The 25,939-nt window shown below is 55.3% G+C and overlaps 1 protein-coding gene across 21 annotated transcripts in view; it reads left to right on the plus strand.

Annotated features, from left to right (window-relative positions):
• Nucleotides 1–25,939, plus strand: part of TCF3 (transcription factor 3) — a 57,180-nt gene that overhangs the window by 20,893 nt on the left and 10,348 nt on the right. For 9 of the 21 annotated variants that reach the window (XM_052702756.1, XM_052702759.1, XM_052702760.1 and 6 more), the window contains exons 4-15: nucleotides 9,504–9,577; nucleotides 10,599–10,695; nucleotides 15,387–15,457; nucleotides 17,488–17,617; nucleotides 18,661–18,713; nucleotides 22,434–22,536; nucleotides 22,710–22,849; nucleotides 22,949–23,075; nucleotides 23,619–23,767; nucleotides 24,306–24,384; nucleotides 24,872–24,945; nucleotides 25,303–25,506. In XM_052702756.1, coding sequence (XP_052558716.1) covers nucleotides 9,504–9,577; nucleotides 10,599–10,695; nucleotides 15,387–15,457; nucleotides 17,488–17,617; nucleotides 18,661–18,713; nucleotides 22,434–22,536; nucleotides 22,710–22,849; nucleotides 22,949–23,075; nucleotides 23,619–23,767; nucleotides 24,306–24,384; nucleotides 24,872–24,945; nucleotides 25,303–25,506 — 1,301 coding nt within the window. Of the gene's footprint in view, nucleotides 1–454; nucleotides 577–9,503; nucleotides 9,578–10,598; nucleotides 10,696–15,386; nucleotides 15,458–17,487; nucleotides 17,618–18,660; nucleotides 18,714–19,830; nucleotides 19,993–22,433; nucleotides 22,537–22,709; nucleotides 22,850–22,948; nucleotides 23,076–23,618; nucleotides 23,768–24,305; nucleotides 24,385–24,871; nucleotides 24,946–25,302; nucleotides 25,507–25,939 lie in introns of those variants that run through there. The other 12 variants (XM_052702764.1, XM_052702767.1, XM_052702769.1 and 9 more) reach the window with 7 other exon arrangements.

A 25,939-nucleotide genomic window follows, 5' to 3' on the forward strand; every position in this document is an offset into this window, starting at 1 on the left:
TTTGAACATTTATAACACGCTTTGAGATCTGCAGATAAAGGAGAACCAGACAATAAGCAGCGAACGGAGCCGTGCCAGACAAATCCCCCATATCACCACAACAGAGCCGGGCAGGATGGGGTGGGGATGGCTTTTGTTAGAGGGCAAACAGCCTCTCCAAAGCTGCCATGTGGACGTGATCGGAGGGGTGCAGCCAAGTCCTGACCTTGGCCGTTCACAGAGCTGGTGCCAAGGGGATCACAGCTGTGGGTAGGGGCGCTTTGAGCTTTTCCCTGTGCTTCTCATTGCCCGGGATGCTCTTTGCCTGTTTTGCTCCATGTTCTCAACTCCCCAGGCAGGGCATCATAAACCCACCCTTCCCCCCCCCCCTCGGTAAACTTAATCCACACCATAAACCTCGTTAACTTTCTTTTAAGTGCCTCTGCCTGTCCTTAGAGTGAACTCTGCCGTCCCCAAACAAAGGCAGCGGCGGTGGGCAGGGACGGGGCGGCCGGAGGAGGAGCGCAGGGATGGGACGCTGAGCGCAGGATTGCAGCTGTGTTGTGGACATGGCAGCACTGCACGGACTGCACAGGGGTAGGTGCCCACCAGCATTGGGCAGAACGGGGATTTGGCTTGGGGTTGGGATGGAATTGTTCCCAATGGATCAGCTGGAAGCGCTCTCAAGGGATCTGGAGGTGTGGGGAGAGGTAGAGGTTTGCTAGGGGCTCATCCGTGCGCTGCGCCTGCTGCTGGGTCCTGTGCTGCTTTGGGGCAGGAGTGGGAGCAGGATGCAAGAATTCCCATCTTTTTCTGCTGCTTTCCTGCCTTCTGTAGCATAAGTCCCTTAGGACTGCTAACAGGGAGGTGCTGAGAGCAGCACGGTGCGTGGCTGGATGCTGACCCTGCAGCACAGCGGGGCTCCTGGCTGCCTGCAGACCCTGACCCGTGCTTGATGGGAGCAGTGGGAGGCACATCCCATGCTGCGGGGAGCTGCGGTGTGGTTTCATTTCAGCTGGCTTTAGAAAGGAACCCAAGCCCTGCCCAGCTGGCTGTGATGTGTGGCAGCATCTGAAGGGTGTGCGGTGCAGAACAGGGGGAGAAAATGAGCACTGCTGAGCAGTGCATCGGTGCCTGCCCGAAGGTGGCAATGAGTGGGGTCAGAGCAATAGGATCCTCTTTCAGATCTGCGTGCGGTTCCCAAAGAGCTGGTGAGGGGATGTGCCCAGGGAATGGTGTGAGATGCACTGTGGGGACAAGTGCTGCTCATTCCCAGACCTGGAGGAGCTGTGCCACACACCGAGTGCCATCTGCTGGCACCTCCCCCCGTGCCCAGGGACACTGAGGGCTCAGGGACAGCAGAGGTGACTTGTGAAGCAGGGGCTGTGGGGATGCGTGGTTGGGGGTCTGGGGCTGCAGGCCCCCTGCAGCACTGATTTCCCCACCAGACTTGGGGTGATGCTCAATGGGTTTTCAGCACCGACACCACGAGCTTCAAACAGAGCTGGTTTTATTCAGGTGAGCTCCCCCTGTGTCCCCTTGGCTTTAGGGGCAGAAGTGGAACGTGGGACGCAGAGTGTGGTTATGCAAAGATGTGGATTCTTAGCAGGGGAAAGGACAAATGAACATCTTGAAGTATTTATATTTAAGGGGAGGAGGGGGAATAAAAAGCCATGGTTCTTGGAAACGGTGCTTCTTAGTAGCAAGCAGATCAAACGCAGCCCTTTTTAATGCAATTTAAATAATCGATGGTATATTCAATTACTGAAATATTTGGCAGAGCTCTAAATAGGTCACATCTGTCCTTAAACCGTTCTGAAGGTAAATATCTCACTGTGATGCCTGAGCTCCGCTGGAATTGGTGCCCGGAGGGGACACTCCTTAGCTACATGTGGGGTTATCCCCCCAAATCCTGAGCTTTTTGCACTGCTTTGGGATCCCAAAAACCCCAGGAACAGCTGCTGGGTGTGCTTTGGGGATCCCAAAAACCTGGGGATGTGTATTCTGGATATAGAAGGTTGCAGCTCTGTATTTGCAGCGCTGGGACCTGAATTGTGTTGTTCCAGTGTGATGGGGTGCACGGCTGCTGCTGTGGGGGCAATTTGGGGTTCCATGAGGAGCCCCACATTCAGCCAAGTCCTTTTGGAAAAGGAGAAGGGGGGAAAAAAAGGAGAAGGGGGAAAAAAAGCCGAAGCTTTGTTGTGGCAACGGCAGTCTTGAAGCGATTTGCAAACAAAAGCTGGAGCTCAGGGCTCGGCTCGGCCCCGCGGAGGCAGGTGGTGTGGAGAACACTTTGTTTGGGAAAGTTTTTCTCATTGTGTCGAACAATTCTTCTTCGATGAGCCTTCCTGTGGGCTGAATCATCGGGGCCAGAGAGATCGCGTGGCTCGGCGCGTCGCATCCTGTGCGGGTCAGGGCATCCTGAGTGGGGCTGGGGGTGTGGGGATAGGGGGGGAGGTTGGGGGCTATGGGTGCAGGGTTGGGGTCTGGGGGTGCAGGGTTGGGGTCTGGGGTGCAGGGTTGGTGCTGAAGGTGCAAGGTTGGGGTCTGGGGGGTTGGGGTTGGGGGGTGCAGGGTTGAGGTCTGAGGGATCTGGGGGTGCAGGGTCTGGGGCTGAAGGTGCAAGGTTAGGGTGTGGGGGTGCAGGGTTGGGGTCGGAGGGTGCAGGGTTGAGGTCTGAGGATTCAATGTTAGGGTCTCAGGATGCATGGTTGGGGTCTGGGGGTGCAGGGTCAGGGGCTGAAGGTGCAAGGTCAAGGGCTGAAGATGCAAGGTTGGGGTGTGGGGTTGCAGGGTTGAGGTCTGAGGGTTCAATCTTGGGGTTTCAGGATGCTTGGATGGGGCTGGGGGTGCAGGGTCAGGGGCTGAAGGTGCAAAGTTAGGGGCTGAGGGTGCAAGGTTAGGGTGTGGGGGTGCAGGGTCAGGGGTCTGGGGGTGCGGGGTTGGGGTCGGGGGGTTCAATGTTGGGGTCTCAGGATGCATGGATGGGGTTGGGGGTGCAGGGCTGAGGGTGCAAGGTTGGGGTGTGGGGATGCATGGTTGGGGTCTGGGGGTGCAAAGTCAGGGGCTGAGAGTGCAGGGTTGGGGGCTGAGGGTGCAGGGTTGGGTTGCCAGTGCTGCAGAATGGCAGCCCTGTAGACTCCCATGCAGAGCAGAGGCTCCTGCCTGCTCTTTCCCTTCGTCCTTCCTCTCCCCCATGCTTGCTCTCACTAAAGACACAATCTGTGTCTTCCCCTCTTACTCCAAGGAAGCTGATGGGTTGCACTGCTACGTTCTTAGCTGCAGAGTCCATTCATAGATGATCCTTCTCCCTAAATAGGAGATCCACAGAAGCCCCCAAGGCCACACCAATGGGCTGTTTGGCCATGGTCCCGTGGCATTTCCACATGATTTGGAAATGGGCCTCAATTTGTCTAATTTTTAACCGCTGCAGCGCTGGCATCCCAGGGGGACACCAAGGATCCCTTCTCTTTTGATGTCTCTCCTCTTTCCCTTTTGCCAAATCTGCGATGATCAGGAGGCACCAAATGGGCACTTGGGTTCTGTTCTACACTGCAGGCAATGGAGGGCGAGTGGGAAAAGCTTTCCACCCCTCCCCCACGACAAGAGGTGGTTTCGTCTCCACCACCCTCATTTGGTTTTACATTGCAAATGAAACAATGCTTGGAAAGATGCAAATGGGAGTGGAAATAGAGGTAAACACTCTCCACTAAAATAGCCTGGGTTGGGTGCTTTTCGTGCCTGTTTGTGTCTGCAAAACCCACCATTGTCTGCACGATCCAAAAGGTCCAATGGAGCACACAGCCATCGTATGTCATCAGCAAAATGAATTCTGTCTTTGGGCAGTGCGATGTGTCCTCATCTTTCTGCAGCTTTGAGGTGAAGCAAATGAGCTGCGGGTTTCCTCCCTGCCCAGAACTCTCTGTTTAATGGAATACAACGCCTTGCTGTATGAATAAGCATCGATCTGCTGAATTTGAATTGTTCTGTGGTCACAAGCATGGTGGTGGTGTTGAATGCATGCGATGAGGAAGATACGAGGTGGTTCTCATTGGGCTGGGCTCGTGCTGAGGTTGGTTTGCAGGGCTGCTGTTCCTTTGGAGGTGTTCTGGGCACATGTAGGGTCTGCAGGGTGGGGATATGGGGTGAAAAGAGATCACTGTTTGGTCTGGGATTTATATTTCATTAATGTAGTTAAGCATTTCCAGGTTGGCACACTTGGAAGCAGAATGGTTGCAGCACTCCCTGAAGTCAGACTGAAGGCAAAAGGCATCTCCTCGGACTGGCAGCAAAGCCCCATATGGGAGCCTGGTTTGGGGCAAGTTCTGAGCCCTTCCCATTTTGGAGAGGGCTGCCTGCTTTGTGCCTTAGACTCTCAATGTAGTGCTCCTTGCATAGCGTGTTTGGTTGATGAGGTGGGGACAGGGGGCACCCGGGGTTCTCCCAGAGGGGTTGGGGATGGAGGGGACATGGTAGAGTCCTCCTGGAGGGACTGGGGACAAGAGGGCATGGGGAGAGTCTTCCTGGAGAGGATGGAGCTGACATGGGCAGGGTCCTCCTGAAGGGGCTGGGGATGAGGAGACATGGATGAGGTCCTCTTGGAGAGGATGGAGATGAGGAGATGACATGGGTATGGTCCTCCCAGAGAGGCTAGGGATGAAGGTAGGGTCTTTGTGGAGAGGCTGGGACAAGGGACATGTGCAGGTTTGTCCCACGAGCTGCTGGCCTTTGGGAGGCATCGAGTGGATCGGGAGGCTCCGTGTTGTCCTCCATCCCCTTTCCATGTTGTCCTCCATCCCCTTTCATGCCACTCCTTTGTGGTGTTGTTTGGCCACGGCTGGCCCTTTGTTTTTACAGCTGCTGGAAGTGTTTTGAGCTGAAAGGTTTATTTTCTTCCCTCTGCTTGTCGTCACAGGGTTGTTTTCTTTCTCCCCACGGCATCTCGTGGCCGTGCTGGGCTCTGGGAAGCCCGGCTCCTCCCGGCTCTGCTAGGGAGGCCCGTGGGTCTCACAACTTTCCCTTTGGTCTCGTTGGCTGTCATTCTGTCCATGGAATGACCCCTCCTCCAGCCAGAAGGGCCACGCTGCAGCATTTTCCCACCACTGCAGTGAATTAGGGCTGAACTGTGGGCAGGCTCGCTCTGCTCCCCGTTACCTCTGGGTGACTGGGTCCCCATCCTTCCTCTTGCTTCCATCACCATCTCCCAGACCATCTTCCAAAAGACTGTAAGTACTACAGTGCCTTTTTTTGCTTTTCCTTTCTCTGCCCTTTGTTCTGTCTGTAGGTTTCATTTCTCTCCTACTTTGTCTCCGTATTCATCCCTTGCCCAGAGCCAATGGGATATGGATCACTCTCCTTACCCATTGTGGTACCTCTCCCATTTTTCCCTAGCCCCAAATCTTTCCTACAAATCCTTCTCCCATTGTGGACCAGGCAGAAACTGCTGAACCAGAACCTACTGCCAAAGCAGCTGCTGAGCACAGGAATTAACGAGCACTGAAATGGTGGCATCAGCTTTTTGTTCTTAAATCCAAATGGTCCTCGAGTGCTTCTTTGGGGAGGGGGAGGACACCAGGCATCCCCTCTGGTAGGGGTGGTTTTGGATTCTTGGGGCTTTCGTCGTCCCAACTAAAGAGCTAAAGGAGAAAGGTTGGATAGCCCCAAATCTGTGGTTTGGGGGAGAGCGATGTGTGTTGGTTCACACCGATCTCAGCGATGGGTTTTGGGATTGTGGATGGGATCCACTGACATTTTGCTTCCCCACCAGGCAGTATGGACCCCCAGCTTTCCCTTCCCTCTTCATATAGGACCTCTGCAGCCAAAATGTGGTCATTTGGAGCAGCACAGGGCATGAATGACAGACAGCAGCAGGCATCCCCTTGGGGCAGGAGCAGATTTGAATTCTTGGGGCTAGAGAGAGAGATAGGGGGGAAGGGTTGGGAAGCCCCGAATCTATGGTTTGGGGGGAGTAGATCTCAGATCTGTGTTGGTTTGCACTGTCCCATCCAACACCTCTCTGTAAGACAGTTCCAAGCGATGGGTTTTGGGACTGTGGGTGGGATCCACCGGCATTTTGCTTCCCACCAGGCAGTGAGGACCTCAGGCTTTCCCCTCCTTCTGCACATAGGACCTGTGCAGCCAAAACGTGGTCTTTTTAAGGCAACATAGGATGTGAATGGGAGCTGTGCCCCTCGGGCTGAGCGTCCTGAGCTGCCCTCCAGGTGTTCAGCGCTGCTCACCCTGGCTTTATTTTGTGTACTGGAGGCAGAATTGTTTTGTCCAACGCCGGGAAAGGGAAGTGAACACATTGTATGGTCCCCTCCACAATCCACGTCCTGTAAACAGCCCACGACTGCCTTCCCTTCCAACCTGTTTGTTCCTCTGCAGGGCGGATGGGGCTGGTAAATAAAGGGGGATGTGGGGCTTCCCCAGGATCCGTCCCACGGCTCTGGGATGCAGCCATGGGATTTTTCTGCTGCCGGGGACAAAACAGCCCCGTCGGTTTGCCTGGGCCTTAAAGCTAATTACCAGTCGACTAATTTTATTGATTTCAAATCCCTTTTAGCAGAGATTTTGCCTTGGGGCTGATCGCCAGAGCGATTAGGACGCAAAGCAGCTTAATTTGGAAGTGTTTATCAAGCAGCCTTCTGTCACCTCTGCTTCAAATCAAATTAGGGTGGAGCACCGGGGCTCTCCTGGTGGCATCCCACCTCCATCCATCCACCCTGGGCTGTGTCAGCCCTTCCCATCCCAATGCAAAGCCACGATGCTCTCTAGCTGTGCCCTGCTCTGCTCTGAAGGCTTCAGGTCAGGCTCAGCATGGATGAATTCCTTGTATCCACACGGAGCAGTTGTTGTCTATCAGCTCTTCTGTGCCACAGAAATCGTAAAGGATAAAAAACCCCACGACTGTCTGACAGCTACATCTTATTCTATTAGTACGTTTTAATTAGAACACCAGCAAGAAATGAGTTATGAATATTCATGCCCAGGGTTATTAAAATGCACAATTAATCTGCGCGCTTTTTAATAACTGTATTAATGGAGAGAAGGAGGTGCAGCTCCTGTTTTCCACTTGTTTTCGGAATTGTGAAGCGTGCCCCAACCTGCTTGGCTGCAAAAATGAAGCAGCTGCGTGCACGTGTGGGTGTCTGAGCATCCTGTGCTGGAGGTGAGCACTGCAGAGCTGCAGGGCCGTGCTGTGCCACGCTGCAGCCGTGCTGCAATCTCATCCTCGCCTTGGATTTGTGTTGTTTCGTTGGTTTTTTGGTTGTTTGGGGTGTTTTTTTTTTTTGCCCAGAGCAGGTGGGTGCTGTTCCAGAAGCACCTGCTTTTGGCCGACCTTTGGGATGCTCGAGGGTGCAGCAGAGGGAGTCTGCTGCCAAATTGTAGCTCCTTGTTGATAGGAGGGGAGGGAAGAGCAGCCTGGTGATGAGCGTGGGGCAGCTGCCAAGGGGTGAGGTGGGCAGTGTGCTTTCTGCACCTGAATTCTCCCATCGCCTGCAGGCTGCAGTGGGGCACGCTGCACTGGTGATGGGCTGAGATCTTCTGCCAGCCCCACGCTGGCTATGGGGCAGCTGTTGAGGTCCTTCTGACCCCTGTGCTGTTCCCTGAGCTGTGCTCCGTTTGCTGGCTGGGCAGCAGAGCAAAAGCCTCTCTGTGTTAATCATAGAATGGATTGGGTTGGAAGGGACCTCCAGGATCATTGGGTTCCCATTCCCCTGCCACACGCAGGGCCACCAAGTTCCCCATTTCATACCAGCCCAGGCTGCCCAGGGCCCCATCCAACCTGGCCTTGAACACCTCCAGGGATGGACGGGGCATCACAGCCTCTCTGGGCAGCTGTTCCAGCACCTCACTGTAAAGAACATCCCCCCGAAATCCCATCTAAACTTTCCTTCCTTGAGCTTAAAACCGTTCCCCTTTGCCCTACTGCTGTCAACCCCTGTTAAAAGTGGATTCCCCCAATACAGAGCATGAAGGTGCTAAAGGGACTTTGTGGGTCCCCAGTGCCCAGAGGCATCCGAGCCTCTCAGGCTCAGCGTAGGGCAGCAGAATGCTGCTCACCCTCTTCTTGGAGCACCCTGGATGGGAATATTTCTTATTTTTTTGGTAGGATTTTGGGGCAAAAAATTCCTGGTGAGCTTCCAGGCACCCAAAGTCATGCGAGGCCCCATTGGTGGGGATGGGAGTCATGGGCTGCTGCCATGGGGGCTTGGCACTGTCCTCGTGCCTCCAGCATGTGAGAGCCAAGCAAAGGGAAGGAGCAGCTCTGCTTCCTGATCTCCACTGGTGTTTGCAGGGTATGCAGATGAATTGCTTTAGAAAAACACATTAGCAAAGCAAAAGTTTATTCTAGGAAGTAGGAGGTGGGAGAATTGGCAGTAATTCTCCCTAGTATCCAAGGTATTATTAGAGGCTTATCCCTGCTCTGCACAGTAATCACATTGGAAATTTTTGATTAGAAAACAAAATCTAAATGAGAAGTATGAATATTCATTAGGTGTGGAGATTAATATGCATAATTATGCAAATTAGACAGCAATTAAACACCAATTCTCTGGGGAAATGATTAACACAAAGGCACAGAAATAGAAGGATGTAATTTGAAAGAAGTTTCTGGTTAAATGAACAGTAAGGGGAGCGGAGGAGACAAATACCCACCGTGTTTGCCATAATAATCAGCTCTGCTCAGATGAAATGGGAGCCTGCCCACCCCGGCTGCACCCCATGGACCCCCTCACCCCACAGCTTTTGGGTCAGCGGGGCCCCAGTGGGGTGGGTGGAGAGGTGTGGGATCCCCCCAGTCGTGGGGATGGAGCTCGGGGCATGAGCTCACACCTTGCTGGGGCTGTGCAGCCCGAGAGGAGCTGGCAGCAGATGAAAGGAAACCAATTCCTACCACGAGAGTGCTGCAAAAGCCTCCTCTTGGTTCGCTGCCATTGTGGACTGAACCACCCTGATGAGAGAGAGGGGCTTTTGGAGGGCTGAAAACAGCACGGGCGAGAGCTTGCTGTGCACAGCCCCATGGTGCCATCCCCCTTCACCTGCAGGAACACAGCAGCTTAAACCAAAAATAGCCATGAACCACTGTGAGCCCCGACAATGTGCCCTCAGCCTCCTGTTGAGGCTCTTGGATGTTGAGCCATTGAGCACCAGGCAGCTCCTTGCACGCTGCTCCCGCCAGCAAAAATCAGCACTGGAGGCAGTCGGTTCTTCATCTGCAGTGGTCTCAGGGTGGAGCAGAGTCGCAGTGTTTGTTTCTCCTCTTCCCCACTGCCCTCTGTGTTTTGAAGCGTTTCCAGACTGATGTGGGATTTGCTTTGAAGCTGGTGGGATAAAATCCCAGCAGTGGTGGGGAGGTGGGGATGGAGAGGAGAGGCTGATGGGTCGCACCGAGTGGAAGTGGTTTATTAATGAAAATATTGCTTTGTTTGTAGAAGGAAGAGTTAATTTTGTGAGAACACCTTTGAGGCTTTGCTGATAAAGCAAGAGTAACCTTTGTTCTTCCTGTTTTTTTGTAGGTTTGGATGAAAGACCGGGATCAGGTTCCTGGGGAACGGGAGATCAAAACAGCTCCACGTTTGACCAAGGAAGGGTAAGGATGGAGCACAAACACAAAGCTCAAAGGAAAATAAACGGGGGCTCTGCTGTGCCTTTCAGAGCATGCATTTGTGCCCAGGTCAGCCCTGACCCCTGGAACTGCCTTTTTTGCTCCATTTTGGGCCATGTTTGTGTTACTGGAAGGGGGTCAGCAGGCAGAGGGGACCTGACCACTCCTCCAAACCCTTGTGCAGACCTTCAGCCCATATTCTCCCTTCTCCCCATGCTCAGCTTTGGGCATGGGGAGAAGCAGGCTTATTACAATGGGGTCCCCAAAGCAGGATGAGTTTGGGGAGCACTGGCAAGGTTTCAGCATGAAGAAGCCAAAACTGAACAGCGTAGAGCTGGGGCCCGAGGAGGAAAAGAGAGAAAAGACATTAACTTAATTGAAATGGTGTTTTTTTTGACAGATGCTCATGTTTTAATGGGTTTGTGTGATTCGTTTTCGTGATGGCACCATTCCCTTCCCTTAGGTCAGTGGTGGAGCAGCTCTGTGTCTTTTCTCATTTTTATAGAGCTCCTCTTCCCCTCCACTCCCCCCAGCTCAAGGCAGTTCTGGGGCTCTTTGTTCCTCACCTGGAGGGCACTGAGCTGCTGAGCAAGGGCAGAAACCCATCAGGAGCCACCAGCACAGGGCCAACACCCTGTAGATCCCTGCTTTGGTGCTGCGTCCCCTCCAAATGCCACAGCCTCGCTGCCTTGCTCTCTGCCACAAGGATGGGATCATTTCTCTGTCCTGTTTACAAGGTGCTTTTGACTTTGACTTTTCCCACTGCTCCCTGGCAGCCTGGCCTCTCCAGAGCAGGTCTGTGCTGTGCAGCTGATGCGACCCTGAGGCTAACCACGGCCTTTGGCATCTCCAGAGGGTGCCCATCAAGTAGCAGCTTGGGTCTTTTCCCCTCCAGTTGCATCAGGCAGCCTCTCACCACATTAAATGGGGCACACATAGGTACACATCCCACGTTCCTCAGCATTTGGCTCAGCATCTCTGATGATCACTGCCTGTGTTGCTTCAGCAGAGCTATGGTGAAGGCCCCCACTATGGTGAGCACCGGGACCTGCCGTCGCACAACAGCTTGTCTTCATCTCCATTCCTGGGACCTGGACTAGTGGGTGAGTGCCTCCACTGCAGGCTCAGAGCTGGGCCAATCTAACAGCAACATGCACTTCCTGGGAGCATTTTCACCATCCAGCATCACTGCTTCCTCCAGAAGAGCTGCTGTCTAGGCTGTGGTTAAAGCAGCTGTTGGCCAGAGGGTCTCATCAGCACCTAATGTTGCACGGCAGCCACTGTATTTATGGGCACAGTTATTTTTCCCTGTTTTATAGTAGCACTCGAGGGCAGTAACAGAGGTTGATTCTGGCTGTGCTGGTGCAGGAAGGGCTGAGTTTGCTCTCGAGGAGCTGCTAATCAGGGTTGGAGAGGCGTGGAGAGAGGGAGAACAGGCACAGCTCATCCTTAAGGTTTCACAATAGGCTCACAGGGGGCTTTGCCCCACAGCCCCGCTGCCCCAGGCAGTGTGATTCCTGCAGAGAGCTCCCTGCTCCTGTGGTGGGATCTGGGGAACTCTGTCTTGTGTTCTGACTCTCTCTGTCCACCTTCTCTGCCCCCTGGGTGCTGGGTGGCACGAGGGACACAGCACACCTTGCTGTGCCCATTACAGTGATCATGTGGCACTTTACCCATCTCCTTCTCCCCTAGAGTGGAAGGAGAGATTAAGAGCAGAAAATATCCACCCTGAAGGACTTAGAGAGCTGTAATGGCATTAGGAATTGGGCTTAGTCCTCCCCACCTTTGCCCACGCGGTGGTGGGTGGAACCCTCTGATTGGAAGCAGGGGAATGAGAAAGGGGCATTGGGTTTGAAACAGAAAATCCCCACTGGGCACAGAGGTTCCTCCTCTGGAGCAGGTCAGAAAGGGGAAGAAGAGCAGGGTGGCACTGGGAAGCTGCTGTCAGCACTCTTCCTCCTCCTCCTGCCTGTGTTTGTGGCACGAGGCTCGCTCTGAGCTCTGCTACATTTGGTTGCCCTTCAACTTCTGAAGATAGCAAAGCGAGGGAGGTGATTCCTTCTTGTTTCCTGCCCCGGGAGGATGTAAGCAAAGCAGAAGAGATGTTTCTTCATAAGCCAGGGGAGCCTTGATGTCATGTAGCAGGGTCTGTTGGGGCATGAGCTGGGGCAGGAACCCTCCCATGCCGGGAGCAAAGGCAGCCCTAAGAGCTTCCAGGCGAGAAGGAGCTGCCTGGGGAGGAACACAGAGCTTTCCCCTTTGATGTGTGCAGGGAGAGGACACGTTTGGCTTCCTCTCAAAGCTGGGGCTCCCAGTGCTTAGCAAACAGCGTGGCTGCCAAGCTGGCTGCTCCCCAGCACGTGGAACCAGAGCCTCTGTGCCCCAATGGGTGACATCCTCCAACTGCCACCGAGCAGCTCACGCTGGCACCAACACCCCGCGCCGTCCCCATGAGTGCTGGCAATGCCCCTGGCTCCAGGCAGAGCACTTAGAGCCACACCACCAAACCAGGAGCTGGGAAATAGCAGATAGGAGGGGCAGGGGCCTCCTGCCATTTCAAAGTCACTTTTGTTCCTAAAACTGAATGTGGTTGAAGGAGAAAACACCAACCCTGGAGCAGGATCCAAGATAAATACGTAGGTTTTGCTTCGCCTCTGCACTCTTACGCTGAAAACAGCAGCATGGAGGAAGACCACAGGTGGAGCTTTCTCTTCCTCATTACCAAACTGCTGCTGAAAACTTTTCAAGTGGCAAAAATCTTCAAGGGAAAATGAGAGGGAAGGAGAGAGGGTCAAAAAAAAAAACCAACCCAAAAAAACAAAACCCCAATCTTTTTGCCTACAACTGCGGTAGCAGAGTGGGAGGGAAGTGTGAGCTTTGGAGATGTCACCTCCCTGTCACTCCCTGGTTTCCCAAAAGGTCCCCCCGGGTGGCACGAGGTGGTGGGTGATGAGGGAGGAGGGATTTTTTTGTTGTAAATCACCCACCTTCCAAATCAGTCGCTCTTTCACCATTCCCTTTCAGCAGGGAGCGGATGGCTGGGGAGGCATTGCTTAAACGGGGGGGGGGGGAAACTGATAAGCCACAACAGATTTCTTTCTAGTAATTATTTCTAGTAATTAGCTTCTTTTCAGAAGAGTGTCTCTAATCTTGTGCACATTGTGAGCTGTTGTGGATTGTGCTTTTTTCCTGGACAATACTTTTAATCTGCCTGCGGATGGGGCTGGTTGCTGCTCCCCTGGTTTTTGTTAACATCCTCCCCCCTCCCTCCTATTGCAGCCTGGGCTTTGCTCATCCTTCCTCCCCAGGATGAGTTGTGATGGAGTTAGCAGGGCTGGGGAGGTGCTGGGAAGCACCCAGGTGCTCAGGGGGTGTTGGCCAAATCTATGGGCACATTGAGTCCCTTTCCCTTGCATGTCTGCAACTGGGACTTGAGGGGAGAAAAGGCAAACCCACAACTCAATAACACTGCTGAGGTTGTTGGAGGGGAGGCGCTCCTGCTCAGCCTCAGTGTCTTCCCCACGAAAAGGGATCCTGGTGTATGATGTAATGATTTATTCCCTAACTTTCCCTGCTATCTGTCCACCTGAATGCTGTTAGAATAGCAGGATTCAGTTGTTTGGAGGAGGCATTCGGGGACATTCCTGGCACGTTGCACTGAGAGCTGCTTCCATCCCACTCCATGTTGCCTGCTTGGAGCTTCGTCCCATTTCCTGCCCAAAGCCTCCAGGCTGTGCCAAACCCCAGAGCAGAGAAATCTGCCATCCCTCCAAAGTTTGGCATTCCTCAGCATTCACCATCCCTCCTCTTTGCCATCCCTTCCCTCTGCTGTACCTCCTCTTTACCATCTCTGCCATCCCTCCACTTTGCCATCTCCTCTCTTTGCCATCCCTCCTCTCAGCCACCCTCCAGCCCCATTTTCCTACCCAACTAAATTTACAATCTCTGCAGCCGAGATTTTCTCCTCTTTCTGCATTATCCTGGTGCAGGGCTGGGGGATGCCTCTCCCTCTGAAGTTCCTCCCACCCTCACACCGCCGCTGATCAAAGCGTGCAGCAGATTGCTGGTACCAGGCACGCTTTGCTTCTGACATGAATCAAACGAGGCACAAAAGAACAAACATCAGATGAAAAGCAGCAGGTTTGGGGAGAGGCACAGAGCAGACTTGATGCTCACAGTTGTCATATGGCTGTTCTGCTTTCCGTGGTGGGTTTGGGATCGGGGTGCCATCAGGTGGGTGGATACAGAGATGGGTTTGCAGTGGAGAGGGCTGGAATCGCCCTGGTTTCCCTCTGGTTCAGGAGCAGCCCTGATCCTCCCAGTGACACAACCTGCTGAGCTATTTGTGTCACACCACAGCAAATATAGCTGCTAAGCTCTTTTAGAAATTAGGTCATTTAAGAGATCTGTCCTCTGACATCCTGACCTTTGTTTACTTAATGTTTAAGCCTCTGCAGCGAGGCAGCAGCAGGGCCTGGCACATCTGCCCGTTGGGATGGGAGGAGCAGGGCCAGGCTGAAGTCACCCCATCCCTTTGGGGCTCTCAGGATTGGCTGTGCAGCTCAAGGACCGCTCAGAAAACGGGGCTGAGCTCACCATCCCTGCACAGAAGCAGTGCTGGGGGCTGTGGACCGAGCAGCCCATCGCATTCCTGTTGTGGGGGGTGACCCAGGGCAGTTTTCTCCCCACTGTCTTCAGCTGCTCCCCAAGAGCTCTCAGTGTGGCCCCAGTGCGTTATCCTCCATCTTAGGGCTTTAGGTTAAGCAGATTGGCCAAATCCTCCCCTGACGGTTTTGCTCGTTGCAGCAGCGCGGGGAGGCAGGATGCCATCACCCCCATTTTGGAGAAGGGGTTTTTGGGGTGGCCCCATCACTTACCAACTTCAGCCATGTGGGTTCCCCACACCGGAACGGGGCTGCCCTGCTGCTGGTCACAACCTTTGGGTCACCATCTCCATTTCCCCAGCAGCATCACTCATAGCAATCACTGTTGCTTTGTGCTGACCAGGGGTCCCACCTCCCTCACCCCCAGCACCCATGGGTGCTGCATACCAGGCTCCCCAGAGAGGTGTCTGTGAGAACCTCAGGATGGAAACATTTCACCATATGTCTTGGGTTTCTTTTTATTTTTTGTGCTTTCCCCCCCCCCCCCCCGTGACAGCAGCATTCTCAGCACTGTGTGGGTGGGGGGTAGGGGGGGGGAGGGTTGCTGAGCATCAATAGAAGGCATCACGGGTGCATGGGGTGCACATGGGAATGGGTGGCACAGGGCCTTGGGGACACTGTGGGCTGGGGCTGAAGTGAGGAGCGAGGGAACTTTCCCATTGAATGCATTCTCCTTTGGAAAGTTGAGCACCCAGCAAAAAAAAAAGGGGGCAGGAAATAATCCACGAGGGCTGGGAGCTGAGCCCCACCAAGATGGAGTGTCCCATTGTATGGGAAGCACATGCAGCCTGCTCCTTCCCTCCTGGCTCTGAGTTCTCTCTGCCTCTGCCAAACTCTGTGCTTTTTTTATTTAATATGTCTGGAGGTTTGTGTTGTGTTGGGTGGGTTTTTTTCTGTGTGTGTGTGTGCGCTCTGGCCTCCAACTGCCAGTTTCCATGGCCACGAGCACTTCCCCGGTTTGGGGTTTTGCTGTTTGTGGACCGAGCCCTGCCTCTCACTCACTTAAAGGCGCTGCTGTTCCCTGCTTCCTGCAGGCACACGGAGAGCTGCTGCAGAGACGGGGAGGGATGGGTGCAGGGTTCTGCTTCCCCATCACACAGAGCGTCGTTTCTGTTTCTTCTCCACCGTAGGGAAGAGCGGTGAAAGAGCCTCGTACTCCACTTTTGGAAGAGACGCCGCCGGGATGCCAGGACTGAGCCAGGTAAGGGTAGAACACGTGGAGTTTTTTGCTGTGTGAGAGCCTAGGGGTCAACAGCTTGCTGGCAGCTCCGGGCACGAGGTGCTGCAAAGCTCAGAAGGGGCTGCGCAGTGCCTGGTGCGTGCTGAGGGCTCAGGGGAGGAGCTGTCAGAGCTGGGATTGGGGTCGGGGGTTCTCCATCCCGCTGCCAGCCTTGGCACTGCTGCTTTCCCTGCTCCCATCCCAGCCCCGGCACCTCCATCCCTACCACCACCATCACATCAAGCCAGGCTGCAAACGAGAAGGAGCAAAACCCCTCCCTGGCCAGCACCTCATTCTTTGCCAAAGAGAGAAGCTGTGCCGTGGTTGCTGTGCTGCTGTGCCATCATTTCGCTGGGGCAGGCAGTGTTTGGGTCTGTGGGCATTCAGGACCTGTGGCTCATCACTGCATTCAGGGGGGGACGCAGCTGGGGGCTGGGGAGCAAAGCAAGGCGTTATGGAGGGGCACAGCCCTCAGCTGGCCAGCTTTTCTTTTCTCCATGTCCACACACACACACACATTACGTGTTTTAATTTTACACAAATTTGTCATAATTTCCTCTTCTCTGAACTGAGGATGTTTCCTTTGCTGAAACAGCTGTGCTGGCTGCCCGTGCCAGAGTGGATTTAATTTACCACTGAAGCTGCTAAAATAAAAACGGGATGGATGCCAAGCCGGGCTTTTTAATGTGATGGTTTTGCTGGGGTTTTGTGAAGAGGGGGGGGGAGATATAAGGTAACAGACACAGGGTGGGCAAATGGGGCTGCAGGGACATGGGGCTGGATCGGGTGGCAGCGTGGGATGGGGGCATTGGATGTGGGGGGACACCAACCCCTCTCATCGCAGTGCTGCCTGCAGTTCCGCTGCTTCCATTCTGCAGGGGGGTTCTGACCTGTTTGGGTGTTTTTTATTTTTGGAAAAGTGCCCCCCTCCCAAATTGTCCCCGAAATGCCTTTGTTCCTTCCCACGACGCCCTCGTTGAGGCAGATTTATGGCTGCCTGCTCACAGAACAACCTCAGGAAGCATCGCTGGGGGGAGAGACGGGGCAGAAAAGTGCCCATTTCTGGGGAATTTACCCCCAAACTTCAGTGCCCCTGGGGTTACCTGCCCACCACCATCCTTTCCCATTCTGCTCCTGTTCTGCTTGGCCACGCCGGAGCGTTCAGCACAGAGGTAACATGACCAGTGGAACAGATTGCAGGAATGTCACCAGCTGTGAACACACAGCTCCTCTTTCCCTCCCCGACCCCTTTTTGGAGGAGGCCGTGCTTTAAGAGCAGCGCATTTTTCTTCCCAGTTTCTCAAAAGCTTGAAGCCCTCCTTTCTTTCAGCTCAGCCCCTGAAGATGGTTCAAAGGGAGCTTTTGTGGCTCGGAGGCCCTTTGCCATCCCTGTGAACTCCCTATAGAGGCACAGAGCTCAGTCCCAGAGCCAGCAGTGGGGCTGGGCTGGGTGCTGTTTCCCTGCTCTTCCCAGCGCCCCAAGGTCAGCTTGGATAAACACAGGGGAGGAGTTTCCTCATTTCAGAAAGAGGGATTTCACTTTTCCCTGATAAAACGTAAGAGAAAAGCAACCAAAGTGAAAGCATGGCAGCTCTGCAGTGGGTCTGGCTGGTGCCATGGACTGGGATCGTGGCTGTGGCCTTGTGGGCAGGGTGGGACTCAGGTGGGTCACTGATGGTGTCACCTCTCCCATCTCTTGCAGCTGGGATCAAATGGGTGTTCAGGGCATAGCAAAGGGTCACCAGCACCTGCTGAGTGCATCCCTGGGCAGCAGGGAGAACGCATGGCATGAAAGCCCCTCATCTTCTTGCACACCCATCTTCCCCCCACACCTCCCCTCAGCCCCCCTGTATTTACGTGTTGATTTTTCCTCCTGGCCTCTGGGCTTGTTGCTTTTTCCCCTGGCTGCTTTCTGCAGAGAGGTGCTTAAAGGCAGCTCTGTTCTCCCCAAGGGAGCTCAATGCTTTTTCCAGCATCCTCACCCAAATCTTTCTCCCTCTCCTTGTTTGCAGACTGGTTTCCTGCCCAGCGAAATGGGAATCGCCAGTCCGAGCACGCTTTCCCCCACTGGAGTGAAGGGGGGGTCTCAGTATTTTTCTTACCCCAACAATCCTCGCAGGAGAGGTGCTGAGAGCAGCATAGGTACGTTGCTGTGGGCACATTGCTTTGGTTTGGGTGGGTGACCACAGGGCGAGTCCCAATGCTGCTGCTGCCATGGGCTCACCTGGCTGCACATCTGGCATCAGCTCTTTTATTGGTCGTTTGGTTTAATATATCTCCCCCTCCAAAGGAAAAAAAAAATATATATATATATATATATATGGGAATTTGGGCTCTCAGTCATTTGGAATTTCCTTTTTTCCAGTAAATGTCAGGTTGGGTTACAGATGCAGATGGCTTGAGGTTCTTCTATAAACACTTCAGGCCGCATCACACATCAGTGGTCGTTCCTGGAAAAGCTGGGGCTGCTTTGGGATGGCTGTGGGGGCTGCTGGTCCCCACTGGGGCTCTGGGAGCTGCAATGTGACAGCACTGGGGCTGCCCCCCACCCCCAGAACCTCAGGGCCATCACCAGGAGCAGCAGTTGTGCATGTTGGCATCCACCTGGAAATGGGGCACTTTGCTGCTGGTAACAAAGGGTAAGGTTGGGTGCGAATCCCATTTTCGAATGACGAAGCCCAGTTCACCAGAATTTGTGTTTTTTGTCACAGTTCCACCCCACACCCCCACCAGAATCTCTCTGCTGTTATTTTGAGCTTTCCCCAACAAACGAAACCAGAAGTGACCTGGTGCTGTGTGTTCCTTCCAGTGCTTTTTAGAAAAAGGCATCCACTTCGGTCCTGCCACGTTAAGACAGTGCTGCTCCATAGTGCTGCCAGCCTGGGGAATGAATTCTTTTTGCCTCGGTTCATCCTACGATGAATTTCCCCTGTCTCCTGCCCCTCAGTAGGGCTTTTCTTAACCATGAGCTGAAAAACATCTTGTAGGATGCAACCAGCAATACAGTTAGGGATTACGTATGGGATGAAGGGCTGGAAGGCTCTTCCTCGTTCCCATTACTGCCCCTCCTTTGGCCATGGGACGTTCGGGGTCTGTGTGTTCTGCCCTTTGGTTTAGCTGGAGTTTGTTTGCCCTCCTGCTGACTCCCTTTCAAAAGATTCCATCCTTTCTCCTTCTCTCCCGAGCAGATGGACAGCCCAAAAAGGTTCGGAAGGTGCCTCCTGGACTCCCCTCCTCGGTGAGTGGTTGGGGCCCCCATCCCTGCACCCCAATCCCAGCACTGCCAACCCCCAACTCCAGCAAAGCATCAGTGCACAGAAAAGGGAAGGGTTTCTCCCACCCCCTCCCCACGTGGGAGATTGAGGGAAACTCTGCAGGCTGGGGGCACAAACACAGACAGAGGGGTTTTGCCATCAACACCCCACCCCCATCACTTTGAGGTTACATCACAGTGCCCCATTGCAACGGGATATTCAGCACGGTCAGATTTCAGTGCAGGAGGAAAGCAAAGCAGCCGTGAGGCACGCGGGCAGCTGGGGCTGCTCCAGGTGTGTGCACTGCCTGTGCTGCTTTATAGGAAAGCCAAGCAGGCTGCAGGAATCTGTTAGCCATGCTCCTATGGCTGTTGGAGGGGAATAAAGTGAACAATGGCTTTGTGGCTGGGAGTAATGGGATCTGCAGGAAAAGAGGCTGGGGAGGAGGGGATGCAGAGCATGGGAGCTGTCTGGCCACGCAGCCTTCCCAAAAGACCTGAGGGATGTGGCACTGCACCCTGTGCTGCCGGGGGGGAGCCTATAACTGCAGGATCCCAGCTGTAAGGAAAGAGACTCTGCTTTCATAGGGAAAAGCTTGCTGCAGAAAATCGTGGTGTGTGTGAAATTCAGAGCTCCCAAACCCCGGCTGCCATGTGGGGAAAGCGTTGCTTTGACAAATGGCCCTTTGTTGGCCTCAGATTTCAAAGGTGCTGGGGAGCTCCCTGTCACTCTGGTGCTGCTCAGGGGGCCCCGATGCCCCCAGGAGCCGCTGGGTGTTTGCTGGCCCCATGCACGTGTCAGCACCAACACCTGCACCCCAGCTATTCCAGCACCCCATAGGCAGTGGGGTTCTGCAGCAGAACACAGCAGCCCCGTGCTGGCAGCTCAGCGCCACGCGTGCTCTGCATCCACCTTTACTTTTAATGGGTCCCCCCCACCTCCCTCCTTCCCAGCAGTGACCTCTGCTTTGTGTTGTGCTGTTGAACTTCCACGCTGGGGGAGAGAAATCCACACCTAAGTGGTATGGGGAGGAGGGGGAGGGAGGTGGGGTGGGACAAACGGCAGCACATCAAAGGCTCTTTGCGGCCCCGCTCCGTGTTATCGCTGGAGCCCATGCAAAACAAACAGGTTCCAAAGCCTCTCCTTCAAAATAAAGTGCTTGGATGTGCAGTTCCGAAGCTGCTTTGGATACGTGGAGCAGGCACACGGTGCCTCGTGGTCGTGGCACAGCTTGGGGACCCCGATGGGGTTGGATGGAGTGAGGTGATGTGGTTCTGGGAGAGGTGGGACGCTGGGAATGGAGCTGGGCTGCATCCCAATGTGGGGTCGGTGGCTCGGTGCTCATCCTCCGTGGGTTCAACCTTCTGTTTGCTCTCCGTCTGCTGCGGTCCCACCCGGCTTGGTGCATTTAAACCAGAAAAAACAGAGAGGAAAAGAGGGGAAAAAAAAATAATAATAATAGCACGCAACCAAGAAGCACGCAGCTATAAATCCCTTCAGCTCCCAGCTCTGGGGCTTTGTGCACGGCCCCCGGCCGGCCCTCGCCGTGCTGGCAGTTCCAACTGGAGGAAATGACCTCACCTGGAGGTCCCCGAGGCCGACGCCGGGGTTTGGGGCCGGGGGGGGAAGAGGGGAGGTCGAAGGGGGGGGGGAGGTGGTTGTGAAGGGGGGGGTTGGCGCTGATTTACCGCTTCCTGCGGCGTTTGGCCGCCGTTCCCCCAACGCTGGGACAAGCACTCGGGCTTTGGGGGATCCCACAACAACTTGTAGGGTTTGGGGAGCGACGGGGTCGGGGATGTGGGATCGGCAGCCGAAGCAAAACCTCTTTGCAGCCCCCCTCTCTCTCTCTCTCGCTGTGTTTTCTTCCCCTCCTCGGCTCTCTGGATGCATTAAATGGATGCGGGGGCCCTGCTCAGCTCCCCCCCCCCCCCCCCCCATCCCCCCTCCCCGCAGCCACGCAGCTGCCTCGCTCGCTGGCCGGGCGCCAAGCCCTGGCAGATGGCGCGGGGCCCATTAGACGTGCTTCATTCGATTCCCCCGTCCCAGCTCCCGCTATTTAATCAAATTAGAGGAAAAGTCAATTTGCCGGATTCTCAATTCTTCGCAGCCTTCCTCCTCCTCCTCCTCCTCCTCCTCTTCCTCCTCCGTTCACCCGCTCTCTCTCCAACCTGGCGCTGCCCACCGGCCCCGCATGCACAGCGTGGTGCAGAAAGCAAATCTTGGGGTTTGGGGGGTTGGGGGGGGGGTGTTGAGCTTGGAGGGCAGCTGCCTGCGCCCATCAGGTTTTCCCCTTCCCTCTATTTCTCTTTTTTCCCCCTCTTCTTGCCACAAATGTCGACCAGTTGCTTCCAGCTCTGATGTAGGGCAGAGTCCGTCCCCCCCCTCTCCAAGGAGCCCCGTAGCCACGTGGGGGGCTGGTGGGGCTGATGACTGCAAGGAGGGGGGGGGTCTGCCTCATCCTGGGGATGGAGATGGGTATGGGGGGAAACCACGTGGCACAGGGGAAGCAGGAGGAGAGAAGCAGCACTGAGAAGCAGGAACCGGGGGCACAAAGGGAAAAAGAAGTATTTCATTTTAACACCGGTGCATTTCAGAGCTTTTTTCAATCCATCCCCACCCCCCATCCGAGAAAAAAAGAAGAAATTCTCAGCGTTGTGAGCAGTCAGGGGAATTGAGAGTGGTTTTCTCTGCCCTCACCGATGAGGGTTCTCAGCCAGGGGTCAGAGGGGGTGGGTTGGGTGCGGGGTGGGGGCACAGAGCACCCAAATCCCATCCCGTGGAAGCACTGCTCTCCACGAGCAGCATTCCTGGAGCCCCCGCGCCCTCCTCTGCTTTCGGGGGCATCGAAACCAACCAAAAAAATCAGATTGTGGTTTCGGAATGAACGGCCGGGGGGATGAAAATAGACTGCAGGAAAGGTTCTCACGTAATTTCGAGTGGCGTTTCGGTTTCTTTGCGTGTTGAATTCTTGAGTTCAGAAATCGGAGCCGCTGCCATTTGGTGCCCTGGAAGGGCTTTCTGGGATGAGTTTGGGTCATTTTGGGAAAGCAGATCTTCTCTTTTGCATCACAGAGCTGAGCAGAGCTGCTGAAAGCTGGCTGAAAGCTGGCAGCGCCCTGTGCCATCCTGCACAAGGGGCCGTGCCCCCCCCCACCTCTTATTTTCAGTAGTTTGCAGTTGGCCCCGTGCATGAGCACACGGAATGGGGCTCAGGTGCTGCCGGAGGGGTTTGGGGTCCCCGTGGAGGCTGTGGTTTGGGGCTGTGCTGTTGCAGGTGTAGAGCAGTGCGATTGAAGTACTGCAGTGCAGCAGAGCTGCGCCCTTGCAGGTTCGCCAGCAGACACAGCGCGGGGTTGGGGTGCAGTGATGAGGTCCCAAGGCCTGCTGTGTCCCCACCACCACCCTGACCCATCCCATGCCCTTGGGCGCGGGTTTGCATGCAGAAACGATGGGGTTTGTGGTTGCTCATAAAAAGCTATAACCGCAAAAACGGGAACTGGAGCAGAGCACCGAAACTGGGGCCAGCACAGCCTGCTGGGTGCCATTCCGGGAAGGCAGGGGCTGTTGGGCTCCTGCCCTGCATCCCCAGCCCTGGGCTGCTCCACTCAGTGCTGTCTCCATTGCTTTGTCCCCATCTGTCACCCATGCAGGGTGTGCTGAGCCCTGGGGTGACGCTCTGCTCCTCGCCCCTCTCTGCCTTGCAGGTGTATCCATCCAACTCAGGTGATGACTACAGCAGGGATCCGGCTGGATACACTCCCTCAAAACCTCCCAGCACTGTATACCCCGGAGCCTTCTATATGGCAGGTGAGCAGCTGAGACATGGAGTGGCTAACGGGAGGGATTGCAATGCATTGGTTCAGGGCTGGAGCAGCCCTGTGCCCTGCAGGGTGCAGTGGGGATGGATGCAGTCCTTGCTCAGGCTATGGGATGCATACCAGCACCCCTAACCCCGCTCACAGCTTCTCCTTTCTTTCCAGACGGGCTTCACAACTCGCCAGACCTGTGGAGCTCCCCTGGTGCCATGAGCCAGTCCAGCTACGGGGCCATGCTGGGCAGTTCCTCCTCCCCTCTCCCGCAGTCCGCCAGCTTCAACAGTTTACATCAGCACGAACGCATGGTAACGTCCCCAGCTGTCCCCCCCAGCGCCCCCTGTTGGGGTCGGGTCGGTGGTCGAAGCTCCAGGACCCCCCTTAACCCTCCTCTTCCCTCCCTCCAGAACTACCAGCTGCATTCAGGAGAGGTGAATGGCGGGCTGCCCTCCGTGTCAGGCTTCTCCTCTGCCTCCACCCCATATGGCGTCTCCAGCCACACGCCGCCGATCAGTGGGACCGACACCATGATGGGTACGTGCCCCCCCCCTCCCAGAGCACCCTACTGACACACAGGGACCAAGCTGGAAAACCAAAGCCCCAATATCAGGGCTGGAGGTGCCCATCTCTGCGTATCTGCACGCTGTTGATCCCTTTTGTGTCACAGGGGACAGCTCACCCCTGCCTGGGTGCCTGCGCAGCCCCCAGGGAGCGGGGAGGGGGTGGATGTGGGCTTTGCCAAGCAGCTGAGTGGGACTGGGAGGAGCCCCAGGTCTTGTGGAATCAGCACTTGGAGATGCTGTGATGCTGCGAAGCCATTCATCCAAATCCCAAACGCACCATTCAGATGCTGCATTAAACCCCTGGGTGCTTTAATCTCTGACCCTGCTGAGCCCGTTACAAAACGTGTTAGCGAAATGAACTCGTGTTCCCTGGGAAATGAGCATCCTGACCTGGATTCCTGGGGGAAGATTTGCTCAGAGAAAGGGAAACACATCGAGAAGGATTTATACGAGGTGCCTTGTCCCAGCAGCTCTGTGGTGCCCTGCCAGTGATGTCCGTGTCCTCTCTCAACAGGTAACAGAGGAACCACGGCTGGGAGCTCGGGAGACGCTCTTGGGAAGGCACTAGCTTCAGTAAGAGCTGCTGCACATCCCCGACTGTTCCCTGCCCCTGCAGACCTCCCTCTGCACCGAGGACCATCTAGGCAGTGGGAAGATGGACGCGTGAGAAGTTTGGGGGAACCTCTGCACCCTCAAACAAACACAGCTGCCACCCCGAGTCCTGGCGCTGTGCTAAAGCCCCTTTAATCAGATGCCTGAGGCAGCACGGGGTGTTACTGCAGTCCCGTGAGCAGACCCAGACCCACACAGCCCTCATGGTGGGACCAGTGGGTCCTGGTGCCCAGTCCCTACGTGTGCTGCTGCAAACTGGAGGGCACTGTCCCACTGAGAACGGCGTTCTCTGCTATGGGGCTGTCAGAGCTCAAGGCTGCCCCTGTCCCATTCAGCACAGGGGCCTTTGCTTCTACCTGGTGCTTTGAGGAGGGCTCAGCACTGCACCCCATATTTTTGGGGGGCTCCAGCTTCCCTCCAGCGTGGGAAACCAAGAAGGGATAGTGCAGGGCAGAGGCACTGGGTGCTGGGGGTGGATGAGGGCTGGCAGTGGGGCAGGAGGGACACTCACCATTCTGTGCAGCAGCACTGGGGGAGTTCTAAATCAGAGCTGAGCACTGCTGACTGCGCCCTGCTTCTCTCCCTCTAGATTTATTCCCCAGATCACTCTAGCAATAACTTCTCATCAAACCCCTCCACACCGGTCGGCTCCCCGCAGGGCCTTGCAGGTAGGTGAAAGTCTTGTTCCTTATCTAAAGAGGCCCAGAAGCTTTGCTGTAAGGCACTTCCCAGATCGGCTCCATGGAAACCCTCCTTAAAATCCCTACGCTTTGGGCAAATCTCACCAAATCCCATTTGTTTTTAAAAGCAGGGGAGCAAGCTAAAGCATCTCTGCCACCCCCAAGCTCCTGGGGGAGCCCCATCTCTGTTGCACCCCATCTCAGTGGGGCTCGGGAAGTTTGTCCCTGGCTTTCCTTCCTAATGGAATGAACCCAGTATAAACTGGGAAGCAGCCAGAGCTGCTGCAAAACCATTTCAGTGCCTGATGAAAGCCCATACCCTCAGTGTGCCGTGCAAAGCCACCAACCTGCTGCTCCATGCCTGTGAGGCCCCATGCAGTGTTACGGTGTCCCTATGCATGCCGTGGTGGCCCAGCTTCCAGCCCCACCTAGCGGCTGCTGTGCCCGGTCCCAAGCTGTCCCTGTTTATTTCCAGGCACATCCCAGTGGTCTCGAGCGGGCGGACAGGGTGCCTTATCTCCCAGCTACGAAGGGAGCCTCCACACTTTAGTAAGTGCAACATCTCCTCGCTCCTCTTCTCCTTTCGTTGTGTCCCTGGATGGTGGGATCAGGACCTGAAGGGGGAGGGTTGGGTGACAGAGTGGTGTGGGCTGGAAGGGACCTTCAGGAGTGATGTTTGTTGGGATGTGGTCAAGCAGGTTTAGGCACTGGTTCCTGACCCCCATCCACACCGCCAGGTCCAGCCCAGTTGTGTCAGAGCAGAGCTGCTCCTGTGACACCTTGGTGGTGGCACTGCTGGGGTCAGGCTGCTCGCCCCTGTATCTGCCCTGCAGCCTAAGCACAACTTTATGGGGCTGCTGGCTTGGCAGAGATTAACAGATTTCTTTCTCCATCCCCTCTTTCCAGCAAAATAAAATGGAAGACAGGTTGGACGAAGCCATCCACGTGCTGAGGAATCACGCCGTGGGCCAGACGGCCGCCATGCCAAGCAACCACGGGGACATGCATGGGCTGCTGGGCTCTGCTCCCGCACACAGTGCTGCTGTGGGCAGCCTGGGCCAGGCCTTCCCTGCCTCTGTCATGTCCCTGGGGGGTCGACACCCCAGCCTGGTGAGTGATGGATGGGGCGTGCATCCCAGGTGCATAGGGTCCTGCCCTGGTTCCCCCCTGTCTAGAGCTTGGTGACCACAGGAACGTGTTCTGAGCAGGTCTGGGTCCCTGCCAGAGTGATCATCGTTGCAGAACCAGATGTGCTTTGCTCCCCAGACTCTGGTACAGAGCTGTGTGCTCCGTGCTACAAACCATCTGCAGCAATGGGGGTGTTGGCTCTGTGCTGCCAAGCCCTGCCAGCGTAGTGCAGCCCCACGGGATGCAGCCTGCTCAATCCTCATCCCTTCAGTGTGGGGTCTGTGCTGCTGGGGTGCCCTTGCTCCAGTGGCTTTGTGGGGGCTGCAGAAACGTTGATACCCTGTGGAGATGCGTGCAGCCAGGCAGAACGGCCTGTGCAGTATGCAAGCAGTGCATCCCAGCAGAGAGGCTTTTC

The sequence above is a fragment of the Tympanuchus pallidicinctus genome, unplaced genomic scaffold, assembly GCF_026119805.1.
Source record: "Tympanuchus pallidicinctus isolate F22 unplaced genomic scaffold, pur_lepc_1.0 scaffold46, whole genome shotgun sequence".
NCBI classification, from domain to species: Eukaryota; Metazoa; Chordata; class Aves; order Galliformes; family Phasianidae; genus Tympanuchus; species Tympanuchus pallidicinctus.